At 31.8% G+C, this 19,014-nt stretch overlaps 2 protein-coding genes across 3 annotated transcripts; one reads left to right on the forward strand and one right to left on the reverse strand.

Moving 5' to 3' along the window:
- Positions 1-171: 171 nt before the first annotated feature.
- LOC107027906 (MADS-box transcription factor 6) lies at positions 172-5,396 on the reverse strand. Of its 2 annotated transcripts, none has more exons than XM_015228956.2 (8): positions 5,028-5,396; positions 1,777-1,852; positions 1,635-1,696; positions 1,397-1,496; positions 1,084-1,125; positions 723-785; positions 489-634; positions 172-343 (listed from the first exon to the last, which is right to left on the reverse strand). In XM_015228956.2, the coding sequence occupies exons 1-8, from the start codon at positions 5,207-5,209 to the stop codon at positions 256-258; spliced, it is 759 nt and encodes a 252-aa protein (XP_015084442.1). In that variant the 5' UTR covers positions 5,210-5,396; the 3' UTR covers positions 172-255. The 2 variants fall into 2 exon arrangements, with proteins under 2 accessions (XP_015084442.1, XP_027768010.1); XM_027912209.1 differs by lacking the exon at positions 5,028-5,396 and adding an exon at positions 3,986-4,237.
- Positions 5,397-11,441: 6,045 nt separating this feature from the next.
- Positions 11,442-18,870, forward strand: LOC107007965 (polygalacturonate 4-alpha-galacturonosyltransferase). The gene is made up of 11 exons (XM_015206829.2): positions 11,442-11,638; positions 11,793-11,946; positions 15,564-15,598; positions 15,683-15,742; positions 15,848-15,985; positions 16,096-16,174; positions 16,253-16,299; positions 16,425-16,759; positions 16,859-17,216; positions 17,521-18,108; positions 18,209-18,870. The coding sequence occupies exons 2-11, from the start codon at positions 11,796-11,798 to the stop codon at positions 18,482-18,484; spliced, it is 2,067 nt and encodes a 688-aa protein (XP_015062315.1). The 5' UTR covers positions 11,442-11,638; positions 11,793-11,795; the 3' UTR covers positions 18,485-18,870.
- Positions 18,871-19,014: the final 144 nt, after the last annotated feature.

Raw genomic sequence — 19,014 nt, forward strand, 5'->3', positions numbered from 1 at the left:
CTTCATTAGTATATAAAGAGTCTTTGAAATATTACCTTTGTTAATTCAAATTAACTATGCATTACCAATTAATTTTGTGAGAAAATGGAAAAAAAAACTTACAAAGTTAAAAACAGGAGTGTATATAACACTTACTAAAATTATACATTACTATATAACAAGCATTTCAAATATTATATGTCACTTAAATTTTTAATCTGAAAAACTTAAAAGCAAAAAACATGTACTAGTATAATCCATAATTAGAATTAGAAATTAAAGACCCCAACCATGGATAATGTTACTCTCAACAGCCATGTTCCTTGACCCTGAGGCTCCATCTGCAGCCATATACTGATGATACCTACAGTTTTACATTAATGTTAAAGCTAATTAGGTCAAGTAAAATGACTTTTGAAAAACAAAAGAAAGAGAATTTTTAATGTGAATTATCATAAGTTGAGTGAGCGCGATCAATTAATAGATGAAAGTAATGTAGGTATATATACCCTATTTGAAGAACTGGATCAGGTAAATCACAGTCCATGTGATTTGATTGAGAATGGTGGACATGAAAGGTGCTGCTTCCTGCTTCATCTAATGAGGCATTACAATTACTCCATGGAAAAGGAACACCTTGTCCTTCACCCTCAAACTGTCAACATACAACAAAGAAGATTCAACATATGCACTCGCTTGCTCTGATATTTTTAAAGAATTCGAGCAATATTATGGAGTAGTACCGATGATAGTTCAAGAGAAACCTTAATCTTCAACTGCTTGTTCACATCACCAAGATGACGCTCCTGATAACATGAATAATATCAATTACCAACAGAGACGAATTTAGAATTTTTTTTTTTTAAAAAAAAACATTTATATAATATACTTAATTTTGAAAAGAAACTATGAGTTCACGTGTATCATGGTGAATATACGCCCTTGATAATTAACCACCAAGATGTATGATATACATCATTGAATCAACCTCAAACTATTTCAACCCAACTTAATTAACTCTACGACTATAGTTATTTAGGTGGTATTCCGAATAGCTAGTTCAGAAAGGAAGAAATTAGGCATTCAGCTTTTTATATATCTTACCTTTCTACGGAGCTCCTCCATCTGTTCCATCATTATTTGTGTCTACAAAATGTAGAAACAAATCCTTACTTAGTACGAAAAGTATTAAATAATAATTAGATATTTTATGATACAGCTCGACTCACGGGACAAAAAAGGTAGATCCAAATTTAATGGACCTTAAAAGAATTAGATTTGAATACACTTTATCGTGAGGCAAAGAGAAGCCTCATGACTCAAACAACTAATATTAATTGTGTGAACGCGATATAATAAAGTTTTTAATATATCATATGTAACAATAATGGTAAAAAGATGGCAATTTAGTATATACCTTTCTTTGTCTAGCTTGTGCTAGTGCACCTTCAAGTTGTTTTTCAAGATTTTGCAACTCCTTCACACTTAGTGCTCCAAGATCTTCACCAAGCAAGTGCCTTCATATGTATTATTATACCAATAAAAAAACATCTCAAAAAACTTAACACACTTAATTTCAAGGATATATATATATATATATGTCAAAATTATAATATAATTATGTCAAATGAATAAGCAAAAATGACATAAATAACCTTTGAGTTCGTTGAAGTGCTTCAAACTTGGCCTTTAATTTAGAGACCTCTTGGTACCAGCTCTAAATTTACAACAAAAATAAAAAATTTATGCAAAACATAATAAGTAAAAGTTAGTAAAATCCTAGATGAAGCTACAAACCTGTGTTTCTCTTTCACCACAATTGTCTTGAGGATTAAGGCAACAACGTTGGTACCTCTCAAGGGTTTTAGTGATACTGCCAACAAAACAAACATAATATTCAAAATATTACTTTTCTTTCCAAATCTTATTCTTATGGTTTCAACTAATTAAGTGACACGTTTAAGGAGAGATAAAACATAATTAATTAGACCAATACTCTTACTGATTTTAAGGCTATTAAGTAATGCCTTGTTGAGGGTAAAAAAAACTCAAAAGACATAATATTACATAAAACATGGAAAGGCATCAACATAAAATTTCTGATTTTGACTTGACACGAATTTTAAGAATATAAAAAAAAGTTAAAAATTTGTGATTTTAAATTATAAATTGTGGATGTATGGAAGTGTCATCTATTTTGCGATCATAAGGTCATAAGGAAAATTAAATTAAAAAAAAAAAAAAAAGACACACTCTTTTTATAAATGAAATAAAAAAAATTAAAATAAATAAATTGAAACGAAGTGAGTACTGCTAAATAAGGTCTATGAGAATCAAGCTCATACCAAGTTTAATTTCCACTATCATATTTAGCACTATATGTAAGCTACAGCCTATTATGTTTAATAGTTTAAATATTTTGATTATAGGATTATACACGTTAATATGATATCAAAGCAGAGAAAAATTCCGAACTCAAATCCTACGGCCACCAATTTTAAAAAAAGTAAAAATAAAATTTACATATATAATCATGAAAAAGACTCATCAGGCTCAGCTAACCATCCATTCTACCCAAAAACCAAAAAGAAAAATAAACACAAGAACAAACAAACAAACTATTGAATATATAATGGACAAAAAGGAGGCATACATTAGAAATTAAAATAGACAAAAGCTGGAAGAGTACATTACACAAGGATTAAAATAGCAAAAGTCTTCTCATTTCTATTCATTTGCTCCATTTTATTTAATTGGCCATTAGTACAACAAGTGGATGTCTTTTTCCTTCTTCTAAGTTCCAACCTTCCATATTTGGAAAGTGGAAAAAGACTTAGCAAATATAAGTGGAAACAGAAATTCATTTTGACAATTCTTTAAGGATAAATAGATAGAATATAATTATATAAACAATACTATTTAGACATTGAATTAAGGGCTCTCTATAGCTTTTCCTTCTTCCTATCTTGCAAATAAGTAACGTGTAAACATGAAAGTGAACAACTAATATGAACGTATGGAGTACTATTCAAGAAATTAAAACTGCCAATCAAGTTTTTCATTTTGTAACACATTTGCTCCATACAAAACCCTAATTCTAAACAAAAGTGTTACATGGTAGAACAAATGTGATTATGAACACAAGAAATTTGTAGTTGGACACTACTTTTTTGTTTTTAGAAAGACAACCAAAAAAATTGTGCAAAAAAGGAGTCCTCTTTAACACTGCTATTACCCCAAGATATTGATGTGTATGAGTTTAAAAAGTTACCAAAAACAAAAAAGCATTTTTACATTAATAGTATCATTCTTCAATAAAAACATAACAAAAAAATGATATCAAGAAAACTGAAGAAAATGAAAAAAGAAAGTGTAAGGCTTTGGATGGGAGGGAATAAAAGTACTCAATTTCATTGCTTAAAGAACATGAGCTGGAAGCAAAGTTTGTAATATATATTGAAAAACTCAAGAATCTCATAACACTCATCAGTAATAAATTTCACTAAAATGGAAAGAAAAAAGAGATCTTAATCAGTTCTTGGGGTATGGAAACTGATAAAGAAAACTCCTTTCTTCATATGCATAAAAAGTAGCAATCAGATTATATACTAACCTGCAAAACTGATAAATGCAAGAAATCTCAAATATGAACAAATTCCTTTTTAACAGGCATATGCCACTACTTTTTGATGTGCAGTTTAGTACAATACTCTCTTTTACACAAAGGATTGGTCACAACAGAAGAAAATGTATGTGTTTGGTATATGAAGTAGAAATCATTGAAAGGACTTCAAGATCTATGGATGAAAAGGTATAAGGTAGACAAAGTTTGAAACTTTTTGATGTTTTATAACCATTGGACTAACAAGTGTTCCAAGAAACAGCAAAAGCATTAAAGAAAAAGATGAAAGGAAATAGTAGGAACAAAATGGAGAGAAACCCTAGATCTTACACATTTGTCCAAAAGAGTTGGAAGAAGAAGTTTCTAGACCTGGTCAGTCCTTACTCTGATCTTTTGATTTTGTGGATTGACCATTGAAACGTGTCAATATCCAATTGATAAAACCAAAAACCCCTTCTCATATTCATCACATTTTGATCAAACATTAAAATGAAAGAAGAAAGAAAACTCAAAGAGAGATACAAATCTGAAAACTCAACTTAACAGACAACAGATAAAGATAAGTTGGTGCTTGTGTAAAGTGCTGCAAAAGCCCATACCAATTTAGCAAGTCTATTTATCCAACAATTTTTATTTTATTTTTTTAAAAAAAAAGTTGAATTTAAAACATAAAATCCACTCCCACAAAAACAAAAAACAACTGACCTCACTCTGTCTTTCACTCTCTGTGTGTGTTTATCTTTCTTTATATATATGATGATCCCCATAAGAAAAAAACCATAAAATTGTAATCTTTTTATGATTTAAAGAACCCCATATCAAGAATTAGCTAATAAGATCCTCACAAAGTAATAAACTTGACACACTTTTCATGTGTTAAAAAGCTTAGTACATATTTATATGATGAACCTCATATGAAAACAAACATGAAGTTGTAATCTTTTTATGATTTAGAAGAACCCCATTTTCTAGAATTAGCTATTAAGAGCCCCCACAAAGTAAACTTGACAGACTTTTCATGTATAAGAAAACTTAGTTACTATGAACCCCGTATGAAAATATACATAAAGTTATAATCTTTTTATGATTTTGAAGGAACCCCCATATGAAAAAATAACTAAAACTTGTAATCATTTTGTGATTTAGAAGAACCCCATATGAAAAAATAACATAAAGTTGTAAACTTTTTATGTTTTAGAAGAACCCCATATGAAAAAAAAAACATAAAGTTGTAATATTTTTATGATTTAGAAGAACCCCATATGAAAAAATAACTTAAAGTTGTAATCTTTTTATCATTTAGAAGAACCCCATATCATCAAAAATTAGTTATTACTAGTAATTAAGAGCCCATACAATGTAAACTTGACACATTTTTCATGTATATATAAAAAAAAACTTAATATATATATTTGTGTGTATATACCCTGCACTACCAAACTCATAGAGCTTTCCACGACTAGAGAAGATGATGAGAGCAACTTCAGCCTCACAAAGCACTGATAATTCATAAGCTTTCTTCAACAAACCATTCCTCCTCTTAGAAAATGTCACTTGACGGTTGATTTTGTTCTCTATTCTCTTTAGTTCCACTCTCCCTCTCCCCATTTTTTTTTTCTTCTATTCCTAGAGCTAGCTAATTCTATCAAAAAGATTATTTATGTTATGATCAGTAATGAATAGGGGAGGTGGGGTTAGCAATAAGTGTAAAAGTGTACTACATAATTCCCCTTCTTCCTTATAAAAAAAAAAGGTTCAATCTTGGATATCTCTTCTTGCAACAAAATGGTAACCTAATAATTCTTCTTTTGCTTCATTCTTTTATATAAAAAAATCTTCTAAGCAAAAAAAAAATTGCTCTATTTTTTCCTAAAAAAACTCATTTCTTGTAATTGTAAGAAACTTTGTTACCTTCTCTTTTAGGGTAAAAGAAACCTGGTCACAGACCAATAGCAATTTATTTTCATAAAATAATATTGAATTCAATTTCAAAGTAATGATGAAAAAAGTTAATAAGTGGTCCAAGTAATTAGGTTCAATGAATTCAAAAGGTCCAAGTTTCAGATAGTTTCTGATCATTTGTGTGAAGACATAACAAAGTTTGATAGTAGCATCCAACTAATGTTTTGGACCATCTTATTAATTGTTGAGAGACAAAGGCACACATCAAATATTAATTTTTTGTCAAGAATATTATTCAATATTTTTTTTAAAAAAAAGAAAAGAATGCATATGGGCTGATTTAGCAACCATAATTTCTTTTAGAGGCTAATAAAAAGGTATATTTGTTAAGATTTCATGCTAATTGCCAAAAGGATACTAATTATCTAAAAATATGAGAAACCTATAGCTTGTTCTATTTATTGCCTAGTGATAGCAAAGGGTTGTTAAGGAAAAACTTGTCTTGTAGTAGGATGTATTTAGGTATTCCTAGGCTTATGGTAGTTAGATAATAATTACCAAGAATTTAGCAATCAATTAAGGAATCATAAATCATAGTAAAATTGACAAGTGTTATATCCTTTAAGAGAACTATTTACCATATTGCACTTAATTCATTTTTTAAGTGAATTTAAACAACATATCGTCTATAAAATTATTGAGTTTAGTTTTTATTCGCAGATAATAATAAATATTTTTTATCCTATCAAATTAAAATATTCCACATTGGTTGTAAATGGTAGCAGATGTGGTTTCACTAAATCTTCTAACACAATGTTACCCTTCTAGGTTTAAGAGTTTATGAATGTATAACTATATATATAGTCTCCATCTTATATATCTCTCTTCTATCAACAAGTTGTCCTCCTCGTCTTTGATGCACTTCATTTGACAAAGGTTCTTCTATTTCACCTTGTTTAGCTTATACATAAATCAATTGAAGAAAGTGGAAAAATTAACCCAAAATAAAGCGCGGCTAAAATGTGACTTTACAAGTCTTCAAATTTAATTTCCACTGTTCAAATCTAAGACGTTAAAAAATCAGGTTGATACGGCAATAAATGAAGCATTAAATATTGATTATAGATATTCACATTATTATCGTAAAGTTTTTTATTTGTTGCGATGTTTTCTCAAACCCTTCATAAGTCTTTCAAAAACTAATATCAATGAACATGAAAATAAATCTTCTACTCAAAAAAATGTGAAAAACATTAATTAATTTGTAGAAAGAGAAATGAAAAAGCAAATTAAAAAAAAAGTGTGGAATTAAAGAGATGTTGAGAATATGTTGAAGGTGGGGATCAATAGCAACCATCAATTAGTAACAAGCTACAAACTTTACCCATTGTTTTAAGTTCCTACAACTAAACAAATTGATGAAATTGAAGTCCTATGTGGTATTTTCATATAGTTGCTGACTATTCCTATGACCCACCCATCACATGTCTTAATTAGAGCCCACCAATGTGAGAAGAACATGTATCATTTGAACATGCGATTTAAAATCATTTGATTCCGAATTATCATTTGAAATTATAATTTTAAATCCCAACTCTTTCCAAAAAAAATAATAATAGAGATTTCAAATTATGATTTCAATTTTTTTAGATGTAAAACTTAATTTGTGGGTTTATGTTTTTTGTAAAAAAAAAAAAAAGGAAAAAAGAAGCTCATATTTAGCGTGAAGAGATTGTTCATACCAAATGAAAGAATTATATTAAAGAATATGTTACTACTAATCTACTATTATTGATTTATGAATTTTTATAAAATTATGTGTATTTGAAAGTTTGTAATGATTACAAACATTTATTTATAAAAGAACATGGAACTATGTGGTTTATCAAAGCAGTATCTTAAAATTTGTTTATTTTAAACACCGTTGGTTGATGTGGAAATAGATTTTGTGAGGGATATTGATAGAGGTTACTTATGTTATTCCAGAACTCATTAGTCCAATTGATATGGTGAAACTGTTTGAGAATAATTATGTTTTACTTCAAGTCATTTGAACACATCAGAAAACAAATGAGATTAACACACAATTTGTTTTCATTCCTTCAATCAAAATCACTACAATACGAACACAATTGAAGACATTTACAAAAGAAAAACCGATCAAAATCAGCCAACAATGCTTAAAAGGAACAAATTATAAGTGGTTCATGATTCAATAGGAAAATAGCATAGTTAAGGTACCTGAACGAAAAAACCCAACAAATTTAGGGATCGATTTATGAGTTCGGCCATTAAAATAAAAGAAAGAAAAAGTAGGTAACACATTATTATTAGGCTTAGGGCAAGTCTATATTTCAAGTGTACTACTGAGCTGTTGTTTCGTCCCACGAACAGACAAAAGGGCAAGTCTTTTCCCTTCCTACTAGCTAGGCTTTGGTCATTTTTTTTTTCTTTTTAAATTTTTGAACAAGCAATCTTTATATAATTACGTATATTCAAAAGTTTGTAATAGCAAAGAAATATAAAAATATGTGATTTTTTAATTAATGCGGCATTTCAGGAGATTCTTATCAATACGAAAATTAAAATTATACATTTAAATAAAATTTCAACTTAAAATCATGTCTAAGCGGACGCTTACACTACATAATCAACTGCAATATCAAAGACAACAAATATAGGAAGACAAAATGCATAGGTTTGGCATGAATCTTAGGACAAACATAATAGAGGGAAGACTAAGATATTGGAATAATATTTTTCTTTTTTATTTCAATGGGAGCTATATATAGTGGGGTGGCAGTAGCAGTGTATGTAAATAAAGTCATGTGATCACACTGTAAATATTTCTTGTTTTGGTTGTTTCCAGCACCATCCAATTTTAAGACGATTCTTCCTGTTTTGGAAACTTTAATTTAATGGACTATTGTTTAATTAATCAAAAGTTTTTATATTCGAATTTTGAGAATATCAGTTATTTAAAAGAACTTTAATGTAAATCTAAATTAGTTGAAACATCAAAACAGATATTGAACATCTAATAGTAACAAAAAAAGACGGCAAAGGTGAACAAAAAGATTTTAGTTTAGTGAATTCATATTAATACGTAGGGATGGTTACATTATTCCATTTCAATATAAGTATTAGTTAAAAAATTATGTCATTTATAATTATAACAAATTAAGGCTTCCCTTAAGATTATGATAAGTTCTATTATAATCTCCAATTTATCAGTACTACAACAAACATTAAGCTTGTAACCAAGTGGAATATAATTAGCTCTTGACAAACATTGAATCAAATGTGACTATTAAGCATCTAATTAAGCCATAAATCATAATCCTAATTAACTAACTAACTATATATATATATATATATATAAAATAGGAGTAAGGCATATCTTGAAACACATCATACATCTAAACTATGCGGGGATCCTAAATCCTATGCCTCCTAACTTATTTTTTTTCGTATTATTTATTGTTTCACTAATAATTATTTATCAAGAAGTTAAAAACGCAATACAGTTATTTGTATTTAATACTATAAAGATGTCCTTGCATTGTCTTAGAGCACATCACACATTATTTGTAGTAGACAGTGCAGTCTATCCCTTTCATTGATATGACTTCACACCTTCACTATTTTCTAACACTAGTACGTACGTACTCTCTTTATATTATTAGAGTAGTCTATATTTATTCGTAAATCACATGATTACAACATTTTCTAATTGAAATTTGTCCCCTTTACTAACTTGTTGTACGTAATATTATTACAAACAAAACGTCTTCATCGTCGTCATCGTACTTAATTAATTTAGGCTATAATCCTGCATGATGTGTGAGTTATGCACAGTTAATTAGTCATAATCTTTTCCATAACATATATATGCCTTTGAATATCTTTGAGTGGCAACTTTTTAGTGCAAATAAATCACAAGCTCCTTGTGTTTTTAAAGTTTGAAACATACTTTTTTTGTAATAGGCGCTCTCAATAGAAACATTGTTTGAATTGTGTCATACAAATCAGTTTCTCCTTGTATGAATGAACTTTAATATATAATTAAAATCATTCAGTTTCAAGCAAAATAAATCACACGTTCTTTTCAAAAATCGTTTCTATCTTAATAAAAAGTAGTTAACTATAGTGAAGTTTATGCATCGCACAAATTTAAATTAATTAATTTTATATATATATATATATAAAAAGGAGCAAGTAGATAGTGGAAACAATTTGGTAGGCTGGGGTGGTGGTTAGATTTTTCTATTTTTAGAAGGTTTTAATGGATTGGAGTGGCTAGCATTTCAATGTACTATTTCCATTTCTAAACAAGCTGAGCTTTCAAGGCATCCACTTCCTTTGAATCTTCTTCATCTACTCATGACTAATGGGACCAAATTGAGTAATTCCACCACTCAGCAAATACAGGTGAATTTAATGAAATTCACTTTGCATGTTACTCTATTCGTTCGTTTTTATTTGTTCATTACACTAGTTTCACGTAATATATACCTTGCAGCAGATGGAAAGAATTACAGTCTGAGACATTTAAGATCTCAATCGCTATGTCACACCCTTAAGTGCACTATTTTACCACGATACTTATTAAAAATAATAAATAAAGAATATATAAGAAGTAATATATTTTGAAATACTGAACAAGTAAAAGTGAATGAAGGAAGTAACATTCTTATTATCGAATCCAAAGTAATGAGCGCCCATTATAATAATCCTAGATTATGAAAGGATATTAGAATTAAAAAAAATTCTCGATTTTTGTATTTGTTGTATATGGATATTGATTATCAAGATATTCAGTGATTCGTTAATTATTGTTAGAATATCACAAAAAGTTTAGTATAATGAGCTAAAGGTTTTCATGACTAGTCTGGTGGATGTGCATACAACAGATTTTACAATTGGGCCCAATTACGATAACCATTTGTTTTGGGATGATTTTATCAAGAGTCGGATTAATTGAAAACAAAATTTATAGTAGCCACGTTTAAAGAAATACAACAAAGTAATTAGTTTATAACAAAAATGATAATGTTTTTATTTATACAAAAAAATATCAGAAATCATAGAAAGTATACATTAGTTATACATTATGATACATTAAAAAATTGAATATAACTTTATTAGTATACACTCATACTTGGTGTATATTGACTATTTTAATCCTGACCAACTCAAAATCATCTCTAAACATTCTAAAAAGTTAGAAATGAAAATTCTCTATGTTTCGAGTCTTCTAATATAGAATTTGCTCAACACATCTCATGTTCGTGGTATATCAAATTTAAAAAAAATAAATAGAAAGCAACAATGATGAATAAGAAGACGTATAAAAAGAAAGAAGAAAAAAGAAAAAATGACTAATTTGTATTGCATTCAAAAACACAAATTCAATATATTTTTATGCATATAAAAACATTTATTATATACATATTCAAAATTAGCCCAATAAACAACTTATTTCTAAAACTCGTGCAATATATTAATTAATATGATTAAATCAATTAAAATACTAATTTAAACATAACTAGGTTACATCACAAGTCCATGACTTTCCTAATCGTAACGATAAATAATTACAAGTTGCAAAGCGTGGTCCGTGTCGGCGTAAAAACGACGCCGTAGCCTCTATTTAAAAGACTAGCAAAAAGAAAATAATACTCCTTTCGTCGTAAAAAGAAAGAAGACTTTTTAATCTTATAAATCTAAATTAAAGTTATATCGAACGTACCAAAATGTCAATCTTGTTATCTTAAATATGCCACGTGAAAAATTAAAATTAAAATATTATCAAAAAACAATCATTTTTTTTGAAATAAACTAAAATCGAAATAGAAATATAGTTTTTTAAACTGAGAAACAATGAGAAATTGAAAGAGAGAGAAAACAGAAGAGAAAGAAAAAAAGCCAAAAAAGAATTCTTTAATATTTTTTCTTCTCAAAACTCCAATTTTCTCAGATCTCTTTCTTCTTCTTCTTCATATATTCTCTCTTTCAGATACCCATTTTTCCCTTTCATTCATCAGAAACCATGATTCTTTAATCACATTGTGATTTCAAGAATCATTCATTGACCTAAAAATCCGATCTTTTTCAATTCTTGAAAGCCCCTATGTAATCTCTCTTCCTCTTTCTACTTCTACTTCTTCTTTTATGGGTGCAATCTTTGATGGGTCATTCTTCTTTCCTTTGGGGGTTCTTTTATGGGTGCAGTTTATGTTGATTTCTACTTGTGTTGGTTTATTGATTCTTGTTTTTTTTGGAACAGGACATGGCATTGAAGAGGGGTTCATCAGGTTTAGGCACCCAAAGGAACAGAAGTGCTGGATCTAGCTTCCCAATTGTGATTCTTATCTTCTGTTCATTCCTTGCTCCTTTGATTTTCTTTGTTGGACGTGGCCTCTACACCTCTACTTCAGTTGGTTAGTTTATATACTCTCATTAAGACATAGTATTTTGTATTTCTGGGGTTTGATTGTCTTCCGTTTTCGCGGATATCTGACTAGTGAAAATTGTGTGTGTTTCAACTTAGTTAGTACAAATTGAGAGTGATGTATTACAACAAACAACTCCTTGATTAGTTTCTTTTATGTTTTCAACCATGTCTCAGTCCTAAGTTTAATTGCATACTTTTGTTTTCTTTTTGGTGGAAGTAGGAACTAGTAAATGAATTAAGCTACATTTTGTTTTAGGCTAAAAAGTTTGCTGAACTCTTTTCATTGAGTTCATCTATTTTGATGTCGGTGGGATTAACTAAGTTCTGTTGCTTCCAGTTGGAGACTATATAACGTAAATGGGACACAAGGTTGTTTCCTTCATAGTGACAAACTCACTCTTTGATTTGTGCACTTCCAGTCAAAAAGTATACTTGTGGTATACGGCAAAAGAAAGAATAAGATATCACAGACCTGTGCTAAAGTGCCTTGGTGCTCTATTTTTACCAACCATTCCTGGATATTGGCCAATTATGAAGCATGTTGATTTGGGAAATCTGAAGGTTTTTCAATTCTTGAAGTGTTCAAGTGTGATAAATTTTTGGTTAGTTAAGCCCATTTTTATTTACGGTTGATAGATTCAGTAGTGGAATTTGATTTCCCTAATTCTTATGCTCCTGTTATCTATCGACTTCGACTTTTTAGATGCAGTTGGGGAGTACTAGTACCAACTCTCTTCTGTTGAGGGGTGGTGGGCTTTGGCTTTTATTCTGTCTGTGTTAATAGATATAGGATTTTTCTATTGATATGTATTTGTTGTATTAATACCAATGTGTCCTGTTGAGGTTAAGAAAAGGAACAGTGCATTTGTTTATTTTAGTTGAAGTCTTTTCACTTGCTCTGCATTAGGCCGAGAATTATGATAATGTCTTGTGAACACAAATTTGGATTCTGATTTCAGGTTTCCAATTTTGTTTTAGATCCACCTGCAGAAACTGCACACTGCATGCTGTTATCAATTTGATTTTTATATTCATAGGAGTTGACATTTTAGTGTATTGGTATTAGTCTGAGGGACTAAAACTCTTGTGATTTGTTAGCTTTCATAAGCTTTTTAGTACTCTCCTTCCATCCCATTATATGAGGGTTCTTAATTGGACACAAAGACTAAGATGTTAATTTGACTTATATATTATTTTAGTAAGTGGAAGTAAGTATTGAAGTTTTATAGTTAAAAAGGTTATTTGATAGAGGAAATCATATCGAAGTTTAAAATTTGAATAGTTTGAATTTAAATGTTTTTGGAAGGTGTGGAAGTTGTTTAGAGTGCTACTGCTAGTGGAATATTGTTAAATGTGTTGGTATGTATCAACATGGACAATGTCATGTACATTGGTACTTGACAATGGAGGGAGTAATATTAAATTGCTGGCTGAAGTCCCCAAAAGGTGTTGATGGTTTATGATAGATGTAGTGGTGATCTTCTCTTTTTTTTTTTCTTTCTTTTCCCTATTCTTAGTTTTAGCTTGGTTTCTGGGTATGTCTGGGCGGTGTTTTCACTCTAATTGGATCTCTTGTTAAGTAGGTGTAAACTGGTAGCACCACTTCTCTAATTTTCAGTTTGTATTCTCTCTCTCTTTCATACACATACTTTCGCTCTTTTGTCTCTCATGATTGTCTCTTAGACCAACCACTGCTCTTTCCTAGATGGTTCTAGGGCCTGCTTTCTGTGTAGTTGTCAGTTTCTGGAATGAGCTTTAGAACCTTCATTTTGTCATCATCATCATCTCCATTCTCCTCCCTTCTTCTTTTGTTGTCATCAATCTCGTTCTACTCATTGTTGTCCTTGCCTCCTCATCATTGTCATCGTCATCATCTTCAGTCAGGCTGGGTGGTACTTGCTTCCGAAGTTTTAACACTCCATCCAATTTAACTGTCCTACTTGGAATGGAGATGATATTTGTTTGCTACGCTTGTGCTGGTTTATTTTCAAAGAATTGCTGGAGATTGTTGGATAAACACTTCCTTTTAGAGAATTGGATTCACCTTCGCGACAACCCAAGATGAAAAGGACAAACAGTTTGTGATAGAAAGAGTAGTATGTTCCATAAGTGATAATGAGCTGGGTGGGCTCATAGCCTCATACTCCTCAATAATTTTCGTTGATTGCTTGAGGTATCATATGTGTTCTAAATCAAAACCTTTTTATCCTCTTGCAATGAATTAGAACTTAGAAGTTAACCCATAGCAATACAACAACAGAACAGAGTAAAATGAATGGAAAAGATGTGCCTCTATTAGGTTATATCATTTCTTTAAGAAAGTACTGTTCTAACTTCTATATTTCTCTCCTCTATGTGTTTTACTTTTGAATATTAATATGCTAGTAGAGGTTTGCGAGAGCATCCTACGTTCATACAGGATGCTTGACTAGCTAGATTTGGTCAAGAAAACAAAAAGGTTCTTAGTTATTCTGCTCTGCTAGGACCGGTGATCCATTAAGGTGAGACTGATACCACATTTTTAGAATTTGGAGAACTAACCCCAGAGTCTTGTTTTCCTTGTATATCCTCCCTTATCAAGATGTGCAGCCATCTTGCTCCATCACAAACTTCCTTGTTGATGAAGAACATTGTGAAGTCCTAGGGAAAACCCACTTCGTTCTTTCTTCTGCTTCTCATCATAGTCATTTTATGCTTTCTCCATTCACTGGCATTCTAAGGTGTTGTGAGGTCAGGTATTCTTATCCTTAGCTCTATGCCATATAATACTGGAATAGAAGTTCGAAAATGATAAAAATTTGGAATTGTTGGCCTTTAAGCTCTACAGGTCTATCCTATTGTAGTTTAACTGGTCAACTTTCTCATCTATCCATTTCACAAGATCTGCTAAGTCAGTTAGATGGTTGACTCTTGACATTCTCTAAAATCATGTCTGAATATTTATTACTCCCTCCCTTTCATTTTACTTGGCCCATATTGACCTGACACACCCCTTAAGAAAACTTGATTGGAGGTGTTTTACTAAAATAGCCCTTTTAATGATGCTTTGGGACTCTAAATTTGACGTCTACTACTTTATGTAGTTATTTAATACTAGGGTAGTATGGAAAAAAACTAATAAAATTCTCTTGATTTGCTAAAATGGACTAGTAAAATGAAACATCTATTTTTGTTACACATGCCAAGTAAAATGAAACAAGGGAGTATATTTTAAACTTTAAAGTAACATTATGAGATTGAGATACTGAATCTCAGATATTGCTAATTACTAATGATTTCTCATAGTAAAGATTTAAAAAACTACTTCATTGGACTCCTTAAAGAGAAAGTAGGTCACTTACAATATTATGCTGGAAGGGCAGAGGGTTATTCTTGTTGGTGGATGGCTTGGGGTAATCAACACTAGTTTGATTGTCGTCTATTGGCATCTTATGAGTGAGAAAGCTAAGTTAACAACTGCATGAGTGGCCCTTTTCACTTATAAATGGGTGTTTATTATTGTACTTGTGGGATGAAATACTCATGATGTAATTGTTACAATTACTACAGTTGTCTCACATATTATTCTAAGTTGTTTTAACTCAACTTGCTGTTCTTCGGCAGATCATAATGATTTTTCAACTACTTCAAGTAAACAGGTAGGCTTTGCTATATATTGCATCGATTAGAATTCCAGTATATGCTGAATGTAGTTGATAAGGAAAATTTTCATTCTGCTGCAGGATATTGATTGGAGAGAGCGGCTTGCTCTTCAACAAATCAAACCTTTGTTGACAAAAGAGGCAAGTTTTCAATTTTTAAAATTTTGTTATTAAGTTTAGGATTCTCCTTTTGATCTGCAATGAGGATAAAGTTCTTACTCTTAATTAATCATGCATACTTTTCAGGTGATTGACATCATCAAAGCCAGTACTGATGATTTAGGACCTCTCAGTCTTGATTCTCTTAGAAAGAACAATTTGTCTGCCTCATGGAAATTTGTTGGGCAAGAAATTGTAGCCAAGAAAAGTGCAGCTGATGCACAGGTCTGGATGAAAGTCAGGCTACGCTTGGATTTTTGTTACTAAAACTGTCTCCTGAAAAATCACATAACTAGCAAGATACTAATTTTGTTATCTCTTTTGATGTATCGCAGGTAAATAAGCCGAGTCAGGTAGCTGCTGCAGATTCCAAACCAGAAATCACCAGAGGCAAACGTGATGGTCCTGTTGATGGTAAATAGCTTGTTACAGATTTTGATGATAAATTTAGTGCCTCATGCACATATTAATAATCAAAGACTTATTTTTCAGGGGATCGTTCCCTGTTTGTGGATTCAACTGCTAAGTTTGCCAGAAGGGTATGTATGATTATCGGCCGATTTAGACTCACATTGACTTTATTTACTTCTGATATTAACATTTGGAGGCTTGCCTTGTGTCTATGAATAACTGAGTTGTAACTATTTTTCAATCTGCACTGCAGCAATTGCGAGAGAGAAGACGTGAAAAGCGTGCTGCTGATTTAGTGAAACGGGATGATGATGTGACTGTGAAGCTTGAAAATGCTGCCATCGAACGGTCCAAGTCAGTTGACTCTTCTGTGCTGGGAAAGTACAGTGTATGGAGGAAAGAAGCTGATAATGATAACACTGATTCAACAGTGCGCTTGATGCGAGATCAAATGATTATGGCAAGGGTGTACATAAGCATTGCAACAATGAAAAAAAAACTGGATTTGGCCCATGACTTACAGGCTCGGCTTAAAGAAAGTCAGCATGCATTAGGTGATGCAGGCTCGGATGCTGATCTAACACGCAGGTGCTTTTTCTTGACTTTTTTGCATGCTTGATCAACTTTCTTTTTTTTCTCTGCATCATATAGTGGAGAGTAACACATTCATGTTCACTTGTTCAATAGTGCACATGAGAAAATGAAAGCTATGGGCCAAGTGCTATCTAAAGCTAGAGAGCAGCTCTATGATTGCAAGCTCGTGACAACGAAACTGAGAGCAATGCTGCAATCTGCAGATGAGCAAGTCAGAGGGTTGAAGAGGCAGAGCACTTTTTTGAGCCAATTAGCTGCAAAGACTATACCGAATGGGATTCACTGCTTGTCCATGCGTTTGACTATTGATTATTATCTCCTTCCTCCTGAAAAAAGAAAGTTCCCAAGAAGCGAGAATCTGGAAAATCCTGATCTCTTCCATTATGCCCTATTTTCTGATAATGTTTTGGCTGCTTCAGTCGTTGTCAACTCAACTATCGTGAATGCTAAGGTGAGTTCTGTTTGATATTTCGGAGACCATCATCCACATTTGCCTTTAAGCTTTAAAGATTGTGTTGTGTCTGAGAGAAACTCTAAGTTGCTTTCTGGCTTGTTACTTGTTGGTGCATTACCACTCCCATCCAATTCATGATAACTGTCACCAAATGTCAAAAAACATGCTATAGTTGGGGTACCCTTGAATATATTTCGCTGCCTTGCATGTTTCTGTAGTTCATCACCTATACTTTTGGCTTTAACGAAATTAGCACTATGTTTGTAGTGGGTATTTGAACATGTGAGTTGATATGTTGCAGGAACCAGAGAAACATGTCTTTCATCTAGTCAGTGATAAATTGAACTTTGGAGCTATGAACATGTGGTTTTTGTTGAACCCTCCTGGAAAAGCTACAATCCATGTTGAGAATGTAGATGAATTCAAGTGGCTTAATTCTTCATATTGTCCTGTCCTGCGGCAGCTAGAATCTGCTGCTATGAAAGAATACTATTTCAAGGCTGCTCATCCCAACACCCTATCTGCTGGTTCTTCTAACTTGAAGTACCGGAACCCCAAATATCTTTCAATGCTCAATCACCTAAGGTTTTATCTCCCTCAGGTTTATCCAAAATTGAATAAAATCCTTTTTCTTGATGATGACATTGTTGTTCAGAAAGACTTAACAGGATTGTGGTCAGTTGACCTTCATGGGAAAGTGAATGGTGCAGTTGAAACCTGTGGTCAGAGTTTTCATCGTTTCGACAAGTACCTAAACTTCTCAAATCCTCATATTGCTAGAAACTTTGATCCAAATGCCTGTGGGTGGGCATATGGCATGAACATGTTTGATCTCAAGGAGTGGAAGAAGAAAGATATAACGGGCATTTATCACAAGTGGCAAAACATGGTAAGAATTCTTGTTACCTTTCCATTCGTCTTATATAACTGTACTTGATATTTGAGTTCTTCCTAAGTTGGATTTTGGTTCTCTTCTACCTTTGCATTAGAATGAAGACAGGGTCCTCTGGAAACTGGGCACTCTACCTCCAGGGCTGATCACATTTTACGGGCTCACACATCCACTAGACAAGTCGTGGCATGTGCTTGGTTTGGGATACAATCCAAGCATTGATCGATCAGATATTGAGAATGCAGCTGTGGTCCATTACAACGGTAACATGAAACCGTGGTTGGAGTTGGCAATGACAAAGTACAGGCCATACTGGACCAAATATATAAAATTTGACCATCCTTACATGCGCAGCTGTAAACTAAGTGAATGAAGGTTCAACGAAAGCAAGCAGTACACACGAGTTGATCCACTCTCGCCTCACCTTCTCTGTAACAAACTGGTCACATATCTATAATTTGACTGTGACCGATGAGTAAGAGCTCTTCTATAGCACATTTGTCCTGTTTCCTTCGCGCAAATGTCTCTTAATTCTTTATTCTTCCCCTCCCTGTGAGTCAAATATATAGGTTCATTTTACGTTTTCTGCTGTCTGATCCCTCATCCCCCATCTCTTGTAATCATTCCCACTCTGTTTTGGAGCTAATGCTCAGTTAGGTAAGTAAACAAAGAGTGTTGTAATTTTATTTACTCTTAGTGTATTCTTTGAACATCAACTGACTTATATTCTAGAATTAAATCCAAATTTTATACAAATAACGACTATATCTTGTGTGGTTAACGTACAAAACACAAGACTAATTAGTCTATATATTTTCTCGAATCCAAAGTGCAAATAGAATATGGGAAGGTGACCATATATTATATGTGTCTATGTGATATAAAGTATGCTACGTATTTGCA

The sequence above is a fragment of the Solanum pennellii genome, chromosome 1 (assembly GCF_001406875.1).
Source record: "Solanum pennellii chromosome 1, SPENNV200".
Taxonomy (NCBI): domain Eukaryota; kingdom Viridiplantae; phylum Streptophyta; class Magnoliopsida; order Solanales; family Solanaceae; genus Solanum; species Solanum pennellii.

Bases quoted from the DNA above. Each gene is read 5' to 3' on its own strand.
- LOC107027906 (XM_015228956.2), bottom strand. From the start codon at position 5,209: ATGGGGAGAGGGAGAGTGGAACTAAAGAGAATAGAGAACAAAATCAAC. The intron at 1,126-1,396 runs GTATATACTAAA...TACATTTTGTAG, and splicing joins CACAAGCTAGACAAAGAAAG to ACACAAATAATGATGGAACA. The intron at 344-488 runs GTATATATACCT...GTAAAACTGTAG, and splicing joins GATCCAGTTCTTCAAATAGG to GTATCATCAGTATATGGCTG.
- LOC107007965 (XM_015206829.2), top strand. From the start codon at position 11,796: ATGGCATTGAAGAGGGGTTCATCAGGTTTAGGCACCCAAAGGAACAGA. The intron at 16,300-16,424 runs GTATGTATGATT...TCTGCACTGCAG, and splicing joins CTGCTAAGTTTGCCAGAAGG to CAATTGCGAGAGAGAAGACG. The intron at 16,760-16,858 runs GTGCTTTTTCTT...CTTGTTCAATAG, and splicing joins GATGCTGATCTAACACGCAG to TGCACATGAGAAAATGAAAG.